We start from the raw sequence: 19,525 nt of genomic DNA, 5'->3' as shown, positions 1-19,525 counted from the left end.
AAATCACATCCACTGACAAGCAAGCCGCCTGGCTGCCATGAGTTGAGCCGCTGGTCTCTGGATGGCACAGGAGGATAACGTTTAAATACCTGCTCGTGGTCTTTTGCATCTGACCCAGTTTACACGAAGTAACAAACCGAATATGTCCCCACTCCCTCCCCAAAGCCCTGGCCTGTGCATCAGGCATCTTTGGGAACACGGTGTCTTGCAAGGAATAAGGAGGGAACAGGCTAAGAGCATCCGCGTAAAACAGACGCTAGTAGTGTTTTTGCGTGTTAAGAAACCAACTGTAGTCTTACCTCAGCTTCGTGTCCAGCTTCCCGAAGCAGCCATTACCAGTATTCCCCCTCTACAGTCCGAACCTCCGCCACACAGGTAACGTTACCGGGGCGGACCGAAAAACCGGCAAAACGACCCCCTCCCCCCGAACCGCCACCCCTTCGGACGGGTTTCTGCGACCGTCTCCCGAAAAAAAGACGAAACGCGCAGGCTTATCGTCTTGTCGTCGCTCTACAATCCCTCTTCAGCACATTTGTCTTTCTTTTCACAGTCCCCCAAAAGCACAATTGAGCGCGGCAGGAGCGTCTTCAAACCCCCGGCGCGGCCAACCGCCAATCCGGTGAGCAGCGACACATGCAACCGTGACAACCGCCTCTCGGTGCTCCGCGTTAGTCCGCCTCGACGTGGGAAATAAATCGCTGGTAGTAACGGTGGTGGTTGTGTGTGGGTCTTGGCGGCTAGCGCTCAGGCTAACCGCGATCACATCGCCCAGCAGCGGCAGTGTAGTAGCGCGTCGCTCGCGGTGGTTTGCAGCAGCAGCAGCAGCAGCGAGGGGTGGAGGGGTGAGAAGAAGAGTGATTAAATGAAAAAAAGGAAAAAGAAAGAAAAACGAATGAACTAAAACCGGGGTTTCTTCGTCGCACCGCTACAATTAGCGATGTGCATTCGCCAGGGACCCCCCCTCACTGCCGTTAATCTCGGATCGGCTCCGCGGCTGCTTGTCGCTTAGAGAGGGTCTGCACGGTAAAGCGCGTCCCCGCTACAAAGCGCGCTCGCCTCGGTGTGTGTGCAGTGTTCACAAAATGGCCGCCTAAACAAACCCTACAACGGGCTGCACCCAGCGGCTGTTAGCGCGATTTGCCTCGGCATTTGCCTGTGCAGGGGAGGAAAACGATGCTTTTACGGGAACGATGATTTAGAAAACGCGCGCTGGAGTGCCTTTTTGCCCGTTTCAAGCTATTAGAAAGTGATAGGTAGCTTGAAGCCTAGGCAAACGAACAATGCCGAGGCTGTGGAGATGTGAAGCAGCTTACTTAAAGAGCTAATCTGCGACCATAAATGGTTATGACTAAGAAAACTTTTTATCTTAATTTAGCTCAACGTTTATATTTCAGCACAACCGATGTGGGGCAAGACAATGATGCGATTAAGTACTCGGGAAGTTTTTCCCAAATGTTGTTACGTTAACAAGTTATATCCCCCCGCTCAAAAACAGCTTAGACGGTTTGCTGGTTTAAAACTGGTTCTTAGAGATGTTTGGGGCTTTTTGAACTGGGCAGACCAGCTTGGTAACAAGAGACCAGTTTAAACCAGCTAACACCAACAAACAAGTTTAAGCTATCATTTTTTTCTGCTGAGTAGTGTCCATGCCTCTCATTAACTTGAATATATATATATATATATATATATATATATATATATATATATTAAATACTTTGATTGATACTAATGTCTGATATTTTGGGATTTACAAAGCACAACTTCGGTTACAGGCTTCACGGGATCATAACCGATAAAACAAACGTACTAAAGCATATTATACCACCGCAAATATATTGAATAATTAATTTCTTGCATGAAACCATTATCTTTTTGCGATACGAGTCGTTCGATTTGTTTAGTTAATTTATAGTGCTGTAATTTAAGTCATTAATTACACTAACAGTTACAGTTGACTCTATCATAGAGTCGCATCGCGAAAGCGCGTCTCATCAGAATGGGGTGGTCCTTTTTAAAAAAAATTTATCGAGGAGGGGGTCGTGTAGTGGATGTGAAACTTATCAAGTTAACCGAGGTCTTTATATACATCCTCTTTCATCACCATTGCATGAATTCCTCATTGTTGCAGGCCGATGGCACCATTTACAACAGTCTGAATGTGTCATGTGCCAATGGGATAAAAAGACAAGGTCACAAATGTGACCAACTCCCCCCACGCAAGACATTCACACCAAACATATTTATAGGTGTCTTTGTTCATAACCTTTTAGGCGCATTGTAGGCTTTAACATTCACACGTCTGTAAGATTTTTGTGGGGACGTGAAATAAAGCCTGTAATGAATTGACCCTTACGTCCTCTCTCTCTATCCGTTCTTCATGCGTGAGATCTACCGTGGTTTATGACAAAACGCAAAAGTATATTTTTAAATCGGATATAAATGAATTGGGCCGCCAGGTCAACCTAGGTTACTAAAATTTAAACATGCAGGAAGTTCGTCATCAAATTCAAGGTGAAAGTTCATACCTTTACCTCTGCGTTACATTCCGATCCGACGCCATCTAGTGGTGTACAAAAACACTACAGTGAGTTCAACAGCGTTAAAAACCAAAAACAATCTCTTCAGGTCAAGTAAACTGTACTGTTCAAACGGTCAGTAAATGTGTTATTTTTTAAGAAATTAATACTTATATTAAGCAAGGATGCGTCCGATTGATCAAAAGTGACATTTAAAGGCATTTATAATGTTCTTTTAAACATTCTATTCATTAAAGAATCCTGAAAAAATGATTGCCGTTTCAAACACAAAAATATTAAGCAGAAAATCTGTTTTCATTATTGATAATAATAATAAGAAACGTTTCTTGACTGCCAAATCACTATATGTGACCCTGGACCACAAAACCAGTCACAAGGGTCAATTTTTCGAAATTAATGAGCTGAATAAATAAGCTTTCCATTGATGTATGGTTTGTTAAGATCGGACAATATTTGGCTGAGATGCAACTATTTGAAAATCTGGAATCCGAGGGTGCAAAAAAAAAATCAAAATATTGAAAAAATCGCCTTTAAAGTTGTCCAAATGAAGTTCTTAGAAATGCATATTACTAATCAAAAATTAAGTTTTGATATATTTACAGTAGGAAATTTACAAAATATCTTCATGGAACATGATCTTTACTTAATGTCCTAATGATTTTTGGCATAAAAGAAAAATCAATAATTTTGACCCATACAGTGTGTTTTTGGCTATTGCTATCGATACCCCAGCGACTTAAAAGACTGGTTTTGTGGTCCAGGGTCACATATTAGAACGATTTCTGAGGGATCATGTGACACTGAAGACTGGAGTAATGGCTGCTGAAAATTCAGCTTTGCCATCAGAAATAACTTACACTTTAAAATAGAAAAGTTATTTTAAATTGAAATAATTTCACTGCATCTTTTTATTTAATAAAAATGCAACAGTACTGTAGAGAGACAGAGCTGGGAACGCCTGTATGCATTTTGCAGAAAATCGCAAGGTTACATTTTAAGCCCGGGCACGAATAACATGCACAAAGTACTATATTAATGTATTGACATACTTATTTATGGTGTTTACATTGCTTTACTGTAGATGTTAAGTGATAAAATCATCCAGGCATAAATCAGCAGAAGTCAGGTTGATATTAACATTGTTAACACAGTTTTTCATTGCAGAAGATAAATTAATCTAGGTAGGTTTTGTACCAGAAAGAATACAAAGCAACATTTTGTACTGCTTTACAAAAACATATCAACATATTCAGTGACGATTCTTCAGTGTTTTATTAGCTGTCACTGCATGCATGAAAATGTTATTTTAAAATTGCATTTATTCAATAAACTAGAATTTATTTTTCCTATGGAATATTATTCTATGAAGAGTTACCACGTGTCTTCTCCAGTTCCACACACCAGTTACCCTGATCATGGTAGCTCCTAAGCACTTTAACACCTGTCACACCAAAACACATCTCCTCCAGTTCTCCCTGCTGGAAGACATGATAATAGCGGTGAAATACAGGCCTCTGACTCGTGTTCTCCAAGGGCCCGTTTCTGCCTCCACTCCGTGCTCCCTTGTTCTTATCCGCATTACCTTTTAAGTGCCACGGCACCAGGAGATCTTGGGAAAGGAAAGCTGTGCGGTTAGTATGGATGTGGATTCTGGGCTGTGTCACATTCTGCTCCTCTGTGCATTTCATGTCTGAACTAATTTTCCTATCATGCTCCTCCCGTTGGTTGAACATGTTTTCTTCTGTTGCAAGCTCATCGCTGCTCTCCACACTAGCTCCAGTTGTTCTTTCTTTCAGATATTTTGATTTCTGGTTGTTGTATTCCTGCTCCATGGCCCAAATGTAGATCAGAGCTCTTCCTCCCACCTTCAATAACCGGACCAGCTCTCTGACAGCAGCCTGTCTTCTCTCCTAAGAACACATGCACTTTGTTCAGCATCATGTACAGATTTGCTGATTAAATGTAAAAGTTGTAAAGTTTGTTAAACACACACTACTGTTTAAAAGTTTGGAGATTTTTTAGTGTTTTTGAAAGAAAGCCTTACTGCATTTATTCGATAAAAATATTACAATTTAAAATAACTTTTCTATTTTAATACATTTTAAAATGTAAAATTTATTTCTGTGATGGCAAAGCTGAATTTTTAGCAGCCATTATTCCGATCTTCAGTGTCAAATGATCTTTCAGAAATCATTTTCTGATTTGCTGTTCAAGAAACATTTCTTATAATCAATGTTGAAAACAATTGTGAAGATTAATATTTTTGTGGAAACTATGATACATTGTTTTTTTATTCTCTTCCAAACAAAGTTCAAAAGAACAATTTATTTGAAATTGAAATATTTTGTAACAGATGTCTTTACTGTCACATTTGATCAATTTAATGCTGAATCCTTGCTGACTTGATTTAAAAAATAAATAAATAAAAAATAAACACTTTTGAGCTATAGCCTTTGGACCAGAAAGCCAAACTTTATGTTAGTGGACCAAAGCACTGCTGCTCAATGTATAAATAAAAGGGTTATTTCTCTCACAGCATCAAAAAAGGCATGTTTCATGTCGCAAAGTAGGTGGCAAATGGTTGTGAAAACTAAATTATGACAGTTCTTGGACAAATAAAATTATTAGAGTTCAAATGTGACCCTGGACCACAAAACCAGTCATAAGGGAAAATTTTTCAAAACTTCTGCTGATTTATGCCTGGATGATTTTATCACTTAACATCTACAGTAAAGCAATGTAAACACCATAAATAAGTATGTCAATACATTAATATAGTACAAAAAACAAACAAACAAAAAAATCTAAATATTGAAAAAAAAAAAAATCACCTTTAAAGCGGTCCAAATTAAAGTCCTTAGCACAAAAATTAAGTTTTGATATATTTATGGTAGGAAATTTACAAAATATCTTCATGGAACATGATCTTTACTTAATATCCTAATGATTTTTGGCATAAAAGAAAAATTGATCACTTTGACCCATACAATGTATTTTTGGCTATTGCTATAAATATGCCCGTGCTGAGTAAGACTGATTTTGTGGTCCAGGGTCACAAATAATATTAAAATAATTTTTTTCCCCCCTTAATTACATAGTATGCTCACCTGTGTGGAGAAATGATGTATGACTGCAATAGAGATGCAGGCATCACAGCTGTCACTGCGCAGGGGGACAGACAGAGCATCTGACACGAATGCCTCATAACCCCGCTCAACACAGATCTGCACTAGATTAGCACTGCGGTCGCAGCCCACCTACAGATGGACAGACAATAGAGGTTACATCCGAGTTCTCCATTAGTGAAAGATTTAAAGTAATGGAAATCATCATAATTGTAACTAATAACCATGACATGTCCGACCAAGTCCATCTCACTTCCGGGTAAACTCTGCTGTGGTATATTACTTACTGATATAACTTCAGGGTTGATCCCCAGGTATTTGCCATTGCCGCATCCAATGTCTGCCAGAATACTTCCAGGTGGCAGCGACAGTAGGAAATCTCGCACGTGGGGCCACGGTGAGTGTCGTGTGCTGCTGAAGTGGGAGGAAATCTCTTCATAGACCTGATGAACATACTGCTCCTCCAAACGACATGCATCGCCTTCAGCAACAGGCACAGTAGGTGGAGAAGGCGGCTGCTGGCTATCACAGACAGACGGATAAGCTACAACAGGAAATAAAATGATTCTTGTCACGAATGTTCATCATTTTTATCAAGGCTCTATATATTTGATCAGAAATAAAGTAAAAACAGTAATACTGTGAAATATAATTACAACTTAAAATAACCGTGAACTGTGATGGTAAAGCAGAATTTACAGCAGCCATCACTTCAGTCTTCAGTGTCACATGATCCATTCAGAAATCATTCCAGTATGCTTATTTGTGGCTCATGAAACAATTCTTATTAATCTCACTGTTAAAAACTGTTGTGCTGCTTTGATATAGTTTTGTCAAGATCCTTAAAGGGATAGTCCACCCAAAAATGGAAATTCTGTCATTAATTACTCACCCTCATGTCGTTCCTAACCTGTAAGGCCACCGTTCATCTTCGGAACACAAATTAAGATATTTTTGATGAAATCCGAGAGCTCTCTGACCCTGCACAGACAGCAAGGGAACTACCATGTTCAAGGCCCAGAAAGGTAACATCGGTGGTTCAACCGTAATTTTATGAAGCTACAAGAATACTTTTTGTACGCAAAGAAAACAAAAATAATGATTTTATTCAATGATTTATTTTCTTCCAGGTCAGTTTCCACCGCCACTCATGAGTACCACAACACATGCGTGTGCATTCCTCTGCTCGTGAGAGTGACACAGAAGAGAAGAATTGTTAAATAAAGTCGTTATTTTTTGTTTTCTATGCGCACAAAAAGTATTCTTGTAGCTTCATAAAATTACGGTTGAACCACTGATGTCACATGGACTATTTTAATGATGTCCTTACTACCTTTCTGGGCCTTGAACCTGGTAGTTGTGTTGCTGTATATGGAGGGTCTGAGAGCTCTCGGATTTCATCAAAAATATCTTAATTTGTTTTCTGAAGATGAACGAAGGTCTTATGGCTTTGGAACAACATGAGGGTGAGTAATTAATGACAGAATTTTCATTTTTGGGTGAACTATCCCTTTAAAAATAGAAATCTGTTGTAGCAAATTTTTCTACTGTCACATTTAATGCATCCTTGTTGAATAAAAGTACTAATAAAAAAAAAAAAAAAAATCTTCCTCAGCCCAAACTTTTAAGTGGCACTGTACTTAGAAACAAAAAATATTTGCTTGCCTAAGCAAATACTTCACATACTCACCACAGTTGCATGGTGTATGTCTGATTTTGCGGAACGTCAGCGATGTCCTGGTACCACGCCGGCTCAGGGTCAGATTACTCATGTCAGAGGTCATGAGCCCTGACTCTTCAACCTCCGACACTGGTACCACATCAAATTTCCGAGGTGTTATGCTGACATGAAACATACACAAAACATGTTCATCTCTCCCTAGAACAAAGGAGTTATAATATCATATAATTTACTTTTTGTGCATATTGAATGATAATATTCATTAAATAATATTTATAATGATGAAACACAAAAATCAAGCAAAAATCCAAAGAACATATAGGCGTTTAGTGTTTGGTTGTCTGCATATATTTGGACATATATTGTATTTAATGTATATGTACAAAAAAATAATCCAGTTTCTCACCCATGAGTCCACAGATAACGGCTTTCTCCTTTCATCACTAGCAAACTCCGCTCTGGCAGCACCACAGCGACAGATCGTCCGTCAGGATGTTTAAAGTCCATTACTGTCTACAGAAAAATAGCAAGATGTTTATATTTATCCTTATAAGAAAATCATGAGGTTCATTTTCCATCTCCATATTTGTTTTGACCAAGGAAAATCAGATAATCAATAATGTTGCAGCACCATAACCAATCAATAAGGCTACAAACAGGTCTGGTGAAACAGAACGCCCTGACCCACTAATTATACTGATGTATGAAAAATGAAACATAAACAGAAACATATCCCCAAAAATAAACATATTCTTACAATCCATAATTACTGACATTTTAGTGCTTCATTCATACCTTTGCTCCGAGACTCAAGGAAAGGATGGTATCCTCAAAAGCAGAGTGAGTGTCCACATGAGGGGGAATCCCTGTACCAGACAATAACATTTAGTCCTATAAGCAGACATAAATCTCCCCTCAGCTGCACAAATACATGATGTACTACCTTGTCCACTTTGGTATTGGTTTACAGTGAGCTGGTCTGGAAGGACACTTATGTGGCCATCAGCCAAACATCTTTGCAATAAAGCATCACATTCTGCCGGAAGGCCTGAAATGACAGGTGTCTATTCAATTTTAGAATTAAGACGACATATAATACTTAGATTATGTGTAAATATATACACTACCATTCAAATATATGGAAAAAATTACTACTTCTATTAAGCAATGATCCATTATTTTGATCAAAAAGAAACAGAAAGACACTTAAAATCTTAAAAATTGCATGTTTCCCACTAAAATATTAAATAACTGTTTTCAACATCGATAATAAAAAATTAAGACTAGAAATTCAGACATTACATGAATAAATTACATTTTAAAACATTAAAATAGATGTTGTTTTACATGTTATATTTTACAATATTACTGTGTTTTTATTAAGTAATAAGTGGGTATTAGAGACTTCTTTAAAAAGATTTCAAAAAAACACACATATACATAAACAAGTGATGCAAAAATGTGGAATTTTCATACTTACCACCTGGTAAGGGCTTGTCTTTGTCAACGTTATTATTATCGTACCGAAACTCATACCCATAATGCTTCACTCTTCTGTGTTTTAACGCTTTCTGCACTGTAATACAAAAATAAACATTATTATTATTATTAAATAAGGTTTGCCTTTAGCAAATTAATATGTCTGCTATATATGAATATGTGACAAAGAGGATTAAACAATGTGACAATTTTTTATTTTGCTGATTTACAATTATTTAACTGAGGCTGTCAAGTCTCTTTTACCTTTGACATCATCAGTATGTGGCATCCAATCAACAGCCAGCAGCAGCTGCAGCTCCTCCTCTGGAGACACGAAATCCTCCAACACAGACAGACCAGGAGGCAAAGCACAGGACACATTCCTGTCACTGTCCACTAACAAACAAAGTCGAGATCCATTAGAAACACTTAGTTTTAAGGCTCATTTAATAGGATTATAAATATGACTCACGTGACACACCTTTCTCAACATAGCTGAAATAAAGCGTCACACTTTGATCGTGACACAGCAGTGCTCGTCCATTGAGAAGAGTATATGCGTTCCGGCCTGCCTCGGTTGAAGAATATGTTACAAACGCATATGGTTTCGCTGGAGGGGTGAGGAGAGACTCGACAGTACCTCCCTCTTTAAGAACCTCCAGCAGCGACTCTCTGCTCACTCCATTCCCCAAACCTCCATTAGACACCACCAGATGCTACATAACAGACAACCATGAATATACACATTACTGACTGCTTTTATGAGCTATTTATGCAAAGCATTGAACTGCATGTTTCACCATTTGAAAGAACGGGGCATTTATACATTTGACAAACTTCACCAAGAGACTTGTTACTGTATGAGATATGCAGAAACATGCAACTTTTATCCATTATTAATTACAATTACTGATGGTGGGACTGGGAAAACCAGTCAATTTTACCATCAATTTTATTGCATCCATTTACAAAAGAGTAAGTAGATTCAGTAGCATCTTACACTGTAATAAACATATTTAGTATTCAGATACCAGTGTTGTGCAGTAACTAGTTACTAGTAACCAGAGCTGGGTAGTAACTGATTACATGTAATCTGGATTACGTAATCAGATTCCAAAAATTAAGTACTTGTAATTAATTTTAAAATACTCTTATTCATACTACAGTTACTTTTTTATCGATTACATGATTACATATTCATACAATAGCAATAAATTATTCACCATTTATTGATTCTCTCTAATTCCTCTTTTTTATCTTTGAAATTTTCCTTTCTAAAATAGTCTACCGCTTATTTACACTCAGGAAGTCCAATTTTGTGGACATTCACGTATAGACTAGTCATTATTCAGGTGGCGACACAGCATTTGACCAATGGATTTACAAAATCATTTCAGGTTTAAGAAGTGTTTCAGCATTGCATTTTTATATGAATTATCACTCAGTAGGTTATTTAACCATGTATTATTGAAAGGCTTTTGTCTTTCAAACTCATTAAAATACACAAATTCTCGTTATTTCTTATATGCAGATATTCTCAAACTTTTTGTCATCTGAACCTCTTTCACCTAATATATTTACTGTAAAGGGGTGGTCAACCAGCAATTCTGTAAAAGACAGTATCTCCCTTTGCACTGAACTTTAAGCATCGTAACTTTGCAAATGCTGTTTATGCTCAAACAGCAACGTTACACACTAACTAAAGTTAAAAAAGTGAAATCGTAATCAATGACCCCTTTAAGCACCCCTGAGATTTTAAAATAAATATTTTAATAATTAAGTATCACATTTGCATGTTCACGGTTCTCTGACATTGTTTAATGGTCATATGGCATGCAGGTAAACATAAAATATTTCTTATTTTTTAGTAAATGAAATATTTTGATTGTTATTTTAAAATGATTTAATTTAATTTTATATTTTTATGATTTAATAACATTTTTGCCTTTCATTAAACTCACAAACCCCTTGCAGTTCCTTTACGAACCCCAGTTTGAGAAACCTTGATGTAATATGTTTAATGCACTTCATGTTGTTAATTACAATGAAAGGAATACATTTTCTCACTCTTTGTATTTTTACATCATTATGGTACAATATTATCCTGTTTAAATAAACTAGTTAGGTCAAAAGCAATCTGATTATATATTACCTAAAATGTGTAATGTAATGGATTACGTTACTGACTACAATTTTTGTCACGTAATTTGGAATCAGTAATTTGTAAGTAATCTACCCAGCTCTGCTAGTAACTAACTAGTAAGTTCCTGTAATAATATTACTTTTTGCAGTAACTAGTAGTGTAACTAATTACTAATAAGATTTCAGTAACAATATTACAGTTACCATCCATAAAACAACTTAATTCCTAGATTTATTTTCATAATTTTCACACATGCATGTGATGTCCCCAGTGCAGCAGGCAAGCTTGGAATATGGAAAAGCTTACATTCAGCAGATAGAATTATTGCATTATATTGATTTTGTCAGGAAAAAAGATGATCTGAACACTGTTGTGTAAGTTGTGGCTTTACTTTACTCTGGCATTACATCCCTCTGATCAGCCTGTGGTACATTACATTATTTTACTATAAATAAAAATCTTTTTGGAAAATTAAACAGTTTCTTGAAAACTTATGCGATTTGATAAAATACATAATGAAATATAATCGTATACAGGTAATGGGTAACAGAGAAATTACAATTAGCTTCAAGCTACACATGACAATTAATGAGATTAATACAACACTTCTACTTGAACGTCACTGTCAATCATTATTGATTGTTTGTAATAACTTCTGACTGCGATCCAATGTGGATTTTGGTCAAATGATGAGGCAGAAATATGTTGTTAGTAACATTCTAGAAGAATTTTATCTGGAAGATACATAGACGTGGAGAAAAAGCAATGTAACTAGTAGTGTACATAATTACTGTTGCCAGAAAGTAATAAGTAACAATATTACTTTTGAAAGGAGTAACTAGTAATGAGTAATTTATTTGAGTAACTAGCTCAACACTGTCAGATACACAAACATAATGATGACATAGATAACTAACAGCAGCACTGGCTATTCAAACTCAACTATGTCATTTGGTCAATCCATATTCTACTGAGAATTCATCAAAAGAAGCTTCGTAAGTACCTTTGTGGGATGTGAAACTGTGCTTATGCCCTCGTGTTTCAATAATGTGTGACTGGCTTTAATCTGCCTTCGAAGCAGTTTTTTCTCCTCTTTAGCTCTTCTGACTCTTGTGCTGTCCATGCTGCTCTTCATTGTGCAACCGCATATTTGTCCCTCTCTCGCGAGATCTTCATACTTGGTTCCTAGAAGCGTAGGTTCCTGTCGTTTCCATTCTGCGACGACGATTTCTACACATAATAAACACGTATCTTTTAAAAAGAACGTGACAGAAAATTAGTATCTTTCTTTAAGTTGCAAGTTTTGGTGATTTTGATATGATAGCAATAACCAAAGTGGCGTTTCCATTTACTAAATGTTTACAGAGATTACATCAAACCATATCTACCAATTAATTTTCACAGGTCTGTGTCAAATCTAAATACAGCATTATCAGTGTGTACCCTGCTGAAACAAAACAATAGAACCCTGCCCAAAACACAATAGAAAATGTAATGGTTATAATGGGATTTGGTTTGGTTTTAATGGGAACTATAACGGTGTCTACTGGTATGTGATGGATTCTATTGGTGGGATGTTGCAAAACACACTACAAAAAGGAATTTTGTAATGGCTTTACTGGAAAAAGCTAATGGTTTATAATGGTATTTTAATGAAAACCATTGGGATTTATGTGATGGTTTCTATTGGGCTTCTATTGTTTTTTTTTTTAGCAAGGAACAATTATTTAAGGCCTTTGATCGACAGAGGTTTCGGATTAGGCCATCAACAGGCATATCAATGTGCATGGGAATTAAGATAATGATTAACTTCCTATATACATTTCAAACTTTTTTAAGCAATGAACTGAACAAACATATTGATTTTGAATATTTATTTACAAAAATGACCTGCTTGTGATCACAAAACTTCTGGACAATGAAGCATCTGAAGCTTTCATTCAGATTACTAACAATTTCCCTAAAAAGATATGCCTCACACGGTGCCTTGCAAGAAAAAAGGAATTTAACTCATCATAAACTAGTTTGCTGGAATATCTACTTGTTTCAGAAGAGGGTTCTTGATACTTGTCAGATGACCAGGCTGAGAAAACCAGAAAAAACAGCAAACAAGCTTAGGCTGGCTTAACAAGTACTAGTATGAAAAGTCTTTTTTAGAGTTGGTGATATGGGTTTATACTAATACTTCTGAAACAGCTTCACACGAAGTTTTGAATTAACATTCTTTTAGAGGTACAAACAAAATACAGAAAGAATGAATGATTGTTAAAAATTTTTTTACTAAAAATATCCAAAAGAAACAATAACAAACGTATGCTTTGGAAAACTGTTGATTTAGTTAACATAACACATCTAGCTTCCAATAATTCTTACAAGCAAAACTCAAAATTGATCTCTCAGTACAGTATATTATTACATGACAGAGGATGATCATACAAAGGAAAAAAACGGGAGCAGAGTTAGTCTCAATAAAGAATATGTTGCATGTGCCAATCAGGTATAAAGGGATACACTCCCAACCCTGTGGACACAAGAAAATGGTTCACTTATATCAGTCTTTTGTCATCTGCAAACTGTGGGTCCATCTAGTGGCAGAAGCAGTTATTTCAGGAGAAAGGACGATGTGAATGGTGATAAACCTCACTTCTTATGCTTGGGTGGCGGTCTGCAAAAAAAGAAGAAGAAACTTTTAGCACAACTCAATTATAAAAGAAATATTTCAGACCAGAAGGTGAAGCAACCTAATTACCATTCAGGCATAAATAAGAAGCTGCAAAACATGCTTTCTAGAAGTATGAAAGTTCCTGCATACTAGTTCTTGCAAGTTTATGCATCAAGATTCACCTGTAGACTCCCACAACAACTGCGTGATCTCTCTCATACGGCTCGAGTGTCAGCTGCTCCTGAGGCTTCATGTTCTCAGAGCTCATCTTCTTAACCTCTGATGCAAACACTGCCTCTGGAGCGGCTGTTGAATCAATGCAGTTAGCCTGAGGAAGAAAAGACGACACAGTTAACAACTGAAGACTGATGAATACTTGCAGAAAAAAAAAAAACATGTGTAAACACAACAGCATTATACTTATTTTTACCTTGATGGAAATAACAAAATGTCCTCCATTCTTCAGGAAATTGTGTGCATTGAGGGCAACGATTCTTGTTTGGTCAGGCTGAGCAACGTCGGCAAAGATGACGTCCACCATACCTGAAAGAAAACAGTGCAGCGCTTTATCAAACTGCCTTGCAATGTGCATTCTTTACCTTTCGTATGTTCACATCACAGGAACTTACCAACAAGCATGCGGTATTTGTGCGGATGTCGTGCATCTTCAATGATGGGAATAATGTTGGTTCTCTTTTTCGCCACATTCAGCAAGTCTCTGCCTGATCTGTGGGAGAACTCGACAGCATACACCAATCCCTCCTACGAGGAGAAAGTGAATTAAAAACAAAAGAAAAATGTCAGTCAATGCTTCCAGAAATTAAACTTAAATTCATATTAATACTTTTTTAACAGCATTGCTTACTAAACTAAATAATTCAGTAACTGAAAAAGCTGAAATAAAACAGATTAAAAATAAGTGTAAAAGTATACAAATTACTAAAACTGCAAAAAAAAAAAAAACAAAGCCAAATAACAACTGCAAAAAAACAAAAAAGCACAAAACTTCAACTAAATTAAAATGAACTGAAAATATAAGAAATCAAAATATTAAATGCTAGAGTAGCGCATATATATATATATAACTGCTATTGGAATATTTGTAAATTGCTTCTATTGTTTGAGATAAATATATGTAAAATGCCACCCTAGCTTTAAGTTTAGACAACTATATTATTACAATACACATAATTATGCAGGAAATACACACTTTAATGTTTCAGTGCAGACGTGGACTTTAACAATTATAAAAAGATATACACATACCGGTCCAACAATGTCAGAAACATGAGATACAGTAGTTCCTGATGCGGCTCCTAAGTACATGACCTTCGCTCCTGGCTTAATGTGGATCTGGTCAACACCTCCTAAAATGGCTGCGGCCAGTTTCGACCGGAAAGGATTCCATGCTCTGTACTCAATTTTAGTTTCTCCTTCCTTACATTAGAAAAAAAATGAACACATAATGAACGCAGTGCTTTCTAGAAGTACTCTAGTGAACATTAAAGACATGCCTCAATAGGCTCACCTCAACATTTATTCTCTTTTCTCCATACACAGATTCTCCAACCACCATGTTCTTTGTGACCAGGGCGTCCTCTTTACCACGGCAGATAAAAACTCCTGAATTTTTAAACAGAACATGGTTATTTAACACATTCTTAGAAACAACAGCAATTCAAAAATGTGACGTTGATGACCCACCTTCATGTCTATGGGGCTCAACAGTCACCTGTTTGCCCCCTCTGAACCCTCCTCGTCCTCCCCTGCCTCTAGGAGTGCCACGTCCGCCCCCTCGTCCACGGAAGCCACCATCACCTCCAGGAGACCTAAATCCTAGATACAGAAATGAAAGAATGAATGAAAGAGGCATTTATATAGCGCTTTATTGTGTATTTACACAAAGCGCTTTACAATCATGTGGGGGGTCTCTCCTCAACCACCACCAGTGTGCAGCATCCACTTGGATGATGCGACGGCAGCCACAGGACAAAGGCGCCAGTGCGCTCACCGCACACCAGCTACAGGTGGAGAGGAGAGAGAGTCATAGAGCCAATCAAGTGGATGGGGATTATTAGGAGGCCATGATAGACAAGGGCCAGTGGAGGGAATTTGGCCAGGACACTGGGGTTCAGTGCAGATGAAAATGAATGGAAATACAATGTCAAATTTTCTTGCATACTAAACTAGAAAACAAAAAGTTTATTTAAAGCACTGAAATATTGACTATACACGATATTTAATTATTTAGCATTAATAAAAAGCATAATACCTAAAAATATATATCATTTAAAATACCGGTTTTCTACTTTGTATCAATTGAACAAATCCTTGCTGAATAACAGTAATTTATTTTTTCTTTAAAAAAAAGGGGGAAAGAATACTGACCCCAAAGTTTTGAACAGTATTGTATATTGTTACAAAAGATTTATATTTTAAATAAATGCTGTTCTTTTAACTTTTTATTCATCAAAGAATCCTGAAAAAAGTATCACAACTGTTTCCAACACTGAAAATAAAATCAACATATTAGAAAAATTTCTGAAGGATCATGTGACGAAGACTGGAGTAATGATGATAAATTCAGCTTTGCACAACAGGAATACATTATATTTGAAAGTAAATTCCCAAACTTTTCAATGGCAATGTGCATGTATGTATGTGTATGTGTGACCCTGCACCACAAAAACAGTCAAAAGTAGCATGGGCATATTTATAGCAATAGCCAACAATACATTATATGGGTCAAAATTATTGATTTTTCTTTTATGCCGATATTAAGTAGAGATCATGTTCCATGAAGATATTTTGTAAATTTCCTACCGTAAATATATCAAAACTTAATTTTTGATTAGTAATATGCATTACTTCATTTGGACAACTTTAAAGGCAATTATTTCAATATTTTGATTTTTTTGCACCCTCAGATTCCAGATTTTCAAATAGTTGTATCTCAGCCAAATATTGTCCGATCCTAACAAACCATACATCAATGGAAAGCTTATTTATTCAACTCATTTATTGACATATAATTATCAATCTCAAAAAATTGTGACTGGTTTTGTGGTCCACGGTCACATATATTTGCATGTGTATATGACTTCCATGTATATGGAATGTAGCAGTAACATACAACACCAGAATTACATATATAAAGTAAATAAAATTAAAAGAAAAACAAAGAAACAAACTTGCTTACCGCCACCACCTCTACCCCCTCGAAATCCTCCTCTTCCACCCCTGTCACCACCTCCTCTTCCTCCAAATCCTCCTCCTCCTCTTCCTCCAAATCCTCCTCTTCCACCTCGATCTCCTCCTCCTCTTCCTCCAAAGCCTCCTCGTCCACCTCCTCTTGGGCTGAATCCTGTCAAAAGGAGTCAAATATATTAATTCACCGAATGGATCACAGTAAAACTTTATTTATGGCAAAACAAAGTATACTGTAATCAGACATCACACCATTAAACGGCTTTAATGGTCATTAGTCAGCTTCAACTAACACCTTATATTAGAAAAATCTTTAGATATGACTGCTCTCACAAAAAAATGCCATTAGAGACCATATTATTAGAACCAAGGATAGCAACAGATCCCTGCTGTTCAACTGTCCTCAACCACTAGACTCCACAACTAACTGTACACAAAGTTAAAATCCATTCCCTAGTAACTTTAGGTTGTGTGTACAATATGCCTTTGTTACAGGTTGTCGACTAAACCAAAACTATTCGTTTTTTTTTTTTACTAGGTTTTCCACATGAACATGGTCTGTCAGACAAGGTAATTTCCTAAACCCATGTGGTCCTCAACAAGGTATGGAAGCTCGACTATGAATACAATCTTGTGCACAATGTGCAGACAAAATCAAATGCAAGTAATTTTACAAAATCTGATTTTTAATTTCAATAAAAAATAAAATAATACAACTTAGTAAACTAGTCTGATTTTAGAAACAATAGCTTATCTAGTGAAGAGGCATGTGGAGCTTCCGCTCCGCGTGCGCAGCATGGATCAGTTTCTCAAACGCGCAATGTTATGCACAGCAAGAGCTAGTGTAGCCTAAATTAAAACAACGTTTTCATAAGACCACACTAATATGTTTAAAGATATTAATAAAATAAATAACAATGTCATTACATTTCAAAGAAAGAGCGTTTCGCGCACTAAAAGTTTTAGCGCGTGGCTAACTTGGCCGGTATGCTTACACGCGACCAAAACCAACACTTCTAAACATTAATATTTTATCGCCCGACAATGAAAACAACCTTATATGCATTTAAAAAAAAAAAGGTATTAATAACTTACCTGGTCTCATTTTACTTTATTACGTATGGCTAATCCTGTTTTAATTATACAAATAATAGCCGCTAACACAGCCCTGCTGCTTTTGCTCCAGACTCGTTCAGCACTGATCAGATGGCCACATGTGCGTCGAACGTCTTTTCCCATAATGCACCTCCAAAAAACGTGGCTCTTGCTCCTTCATTCCGCCATCTAGTGGGAGACTTCGCAACTACAATAAAATCATGCAACTTCATCATTCAAGTGATTGGCAGTGTTTCAAGGAATACAACTTTATTACAGTGTAGGCAAGACTACACATACACTACCATTCAAAAGTTTTTGAACAGTGTTTCTTTTATGAAGTCTCTTCTGCTCACCAAGCCTGCATTTATTTGCTCTTACAGCAAAAAACAGTATAATTTTGAAATATTTGTGACCCTGGACCACAAAACCAGTCTTAAGTCGCTGGGGTATATTTGTAGCAATGGCCAAAAATATATTGTATGGGTCAAAATTATACATTTTTCTTTTATGCCAAAAATCATTAGGATATTAAAGGTCCCATGACCTGCTGCTTTTGGATGCTTTTATCTAGGCCTAAGTGGTCCCTAGTACTGTATCTGATGTCTGTTTCCCGAAATTCAGCCTTGGTGCAGAATTTCAGCCACTACGAGCCAGTCCCACAATGAGCTTTCCTTAGGACGTGCCATTTCTGTGTCTGTAGCTTTAAATGCTAATGAGGAGGAGAGAGGCGGGGCAAGGTGGAGGGTGGGGGTGTGGTCTTAACCAGCTTGCGCTACCATGCGCTAATGTTGACAGTGGATGTATAGCAATGGCTCGTAGACACGCAGTTCTTCAAGCTTTTCAGTTTGACCCAGAATGTGATCCGGATGGAGAAGCACCGGATGAAGAAGTTGCAACTCAGCGGCTACAGCAGGACGTCTCCGAATGGTTAGTTTAAAATATTGTGTCTGCATACGGTACTTTAGTTGCTTTGTTTATGTATGCTGTTACAGTTATTATCATGTAGCTAATGCTAGCCATAGGCTCAGATGAAGGAACTAAAAAAATACTTCGGCGTTCATTTGTACATCCAAAAACTGAGCAACTGTCATGCTTCGCTCGTTTGAAAGCCATGATGTCTCTCGAGGAAAAAAAAAATATTGCGCTCGCCTCGCACGGTAGTAGCTCATTTTCTCATGGGCCGGCAAAGCAGAGAAAGGGGAGGTAACCTTTCCCCGTATGACGACATAAAGGAGATGGTCCTCACTGCAGAACACAAGATCCAGGGGGCGTGGTTGGATCTAGATCCAACTCTTCCCACCTTACATAGACCTAAACCTACCCGTCTCCACCCCTGATCCATAAACCCACCCATCCCCACCCCTAAACCTACCCATCTCCACCCCTAAACCTACCGATCTCCACCCCCTGGATGTGGATCCAACTCCGCCCCCTGGATCTTTTGTTCTGCAGTGAGGGGCTACTGACATAAAGGGAAGATTCCAGATCGGGCACCTGAGCTTTCATTTTCTCAAAGACGAAGCAGGATACCCAGGGCTCGGTTTACACCTATCGCCATTCCTAACCACTGGAGGACCATAGGCAGGCTAGGGG

At 37.4% G+C, this 19,525-nt stretch overlaps 3 protein-coding genes across 4 annotated transcripts in view; all 3 read right to left on the bottom strand.

Moving 5' to 3' along the window:
* dyrk1b (dual-specificity tyrosine-(Y)-phosphorylation regulated kinase 1B) overlaps positions 1-1,080 on the bottom strand; it is a 43,654-nt gene extending 42,574 nt beyond the window's left edge. Inside the window, exon 1 of the mRNA XM_058747290.1 lies at positions 300-1,080. The gene's annotated coding sequence lies outside the window, so the exon portion shown is untranslated. The remainder of the gene's footprint in view (positions 1-299) is intronic.
* Positions 1,081-3,441: 2,361 nt separating this feature from the next.
* On the bottom strand, positions 3,442-12,158 carry alkbh8 (alkB homolog 8, tRNA methyltransferase). 2 transcript variants are annotated; one of them, XM_058746849.1, is made up of 12 exons: positions 11,969-12,158; positions 9,304-9,538; positions 9,087-9,218; positions 8,824-8,919; positions 8,287-8,391; positions 8,139-8,209; positions 7,750-7,856; positions 7,353-7,504; positions 5,950-6,206; positions 5,645-5,794; positions 4,120-4,447; positions 3,442-4,015 (listed from the first exon to the last, which is right to left on the bottom strand). In XM_058746849.1, exons 1-12 carry the CDS (start codon positions 12,098-12,100, stop codon positions 3,972-3,974), a joined length of 1,809 nt encoding a protein of 602 aa, XP_058602832.1. In that variant the 5' UTR covers positions 12,101-12,158; the 3' UTR covers positions 3,442-3,971. The 2 variants fall into 2 exon arrangements, with proteins under 2 accessions (XP_058602832.1, XP_058602831.1); XM_058746848.1 differs by having other exon boundaries at positions 3,444-4,447; positions 11,969-12,157.
* Positions 12,159-12,824: 666 nt separating this feature from the next.
* Positions 12,825-18,076, bottom strand: fbl (fibrillarin). The gene is made up of 9 exons (XM_058747164.1): positions 17,930-18,076; positions 16,827-16,991; positions 15,332-15,463; positions 15,156-15,250; positions 14,894-15,064; positions 14,257-14,389; positions 14,058-14,170; positions 13,810-13,955; positions 12,825-13,630 (listed from the first exon to the last, which is right to left on the bottom strand). The coding sequence occupies exons 1-9, from the start codon at positions 17,937-17,939 to the stop codon at positions 13,606-13,608; spliced, it is 990 nt and encodes a 329-aa protein (XP_058603147.1). The 5' UTR covers positions 17,940-18,076; the 3' UTR covers positions 12,825-13,605.
* Positions 18,077-19,525: the final 1,449 nt, after the last annotated feature.

The sequence above is a fragment of the Onychostoma macrolepis genome, chromosome 16 (genome assembly GCF_012432095.1).
Source record: "Onychostoma macrolepis isolate SWU-2019 chromosome 16, ASM1243209v1, whole genome shotgun sequence".
In the NCBI taxonomy this organism is placed as follows: domain Eukaryota; kingdom Metazoa; phylum Chordata; class Actinopteri; order Cypriniformes; family Cyprinidae; genus Onychostoma; species Onychostoma macrolepis.
This window is presented reverse-complemented; position numbering and strand designations above follow the sequence as displayed.

Excerpts from the sequence above, each read along its gene's own strand:
- alkbh8 (XM_058746848.1), bottom strand. The coding sequence starts at position 12,100 with ATGAAGAGCAGCATGGACAGCACAAGAGTCAGAAGAGCTAAAGAGGAG. Across the intron at positions 8,392-8,823 it reads AGACAAGCCCTTACCAGGTG|GCCTTCCGGCAGAATGTGAT; the intron begins GTAAGTATGAAA and ends CTGTCATTTCAG. Across the intron at positions 4,448-5,644 it reads TACATCATTTCTCCACACAG|GAGAGAAGACAGGCTGCTGT; the intron begins GTGAGCATACTA and ends ATGTGTTCTTAG.
- fbl (XM_058747164.1), bottom strand. Across the intron at positions 15,464-16,826 it reads AGGGGGTAGAGGTGGTGGCG|GATTTAGGTCTCCTGGAGGT; the intron begins GTAAGCAAGTTT and ends TTCTGTATCTAG. Across the intron at positions 13,956-14,057 it reads ATTTTGTTATTTCCATCAAG|GCTAACTGCATTGATTCAAC; the intron begins GTAAAAATAAGT and ends TTTCTTCCTCAG.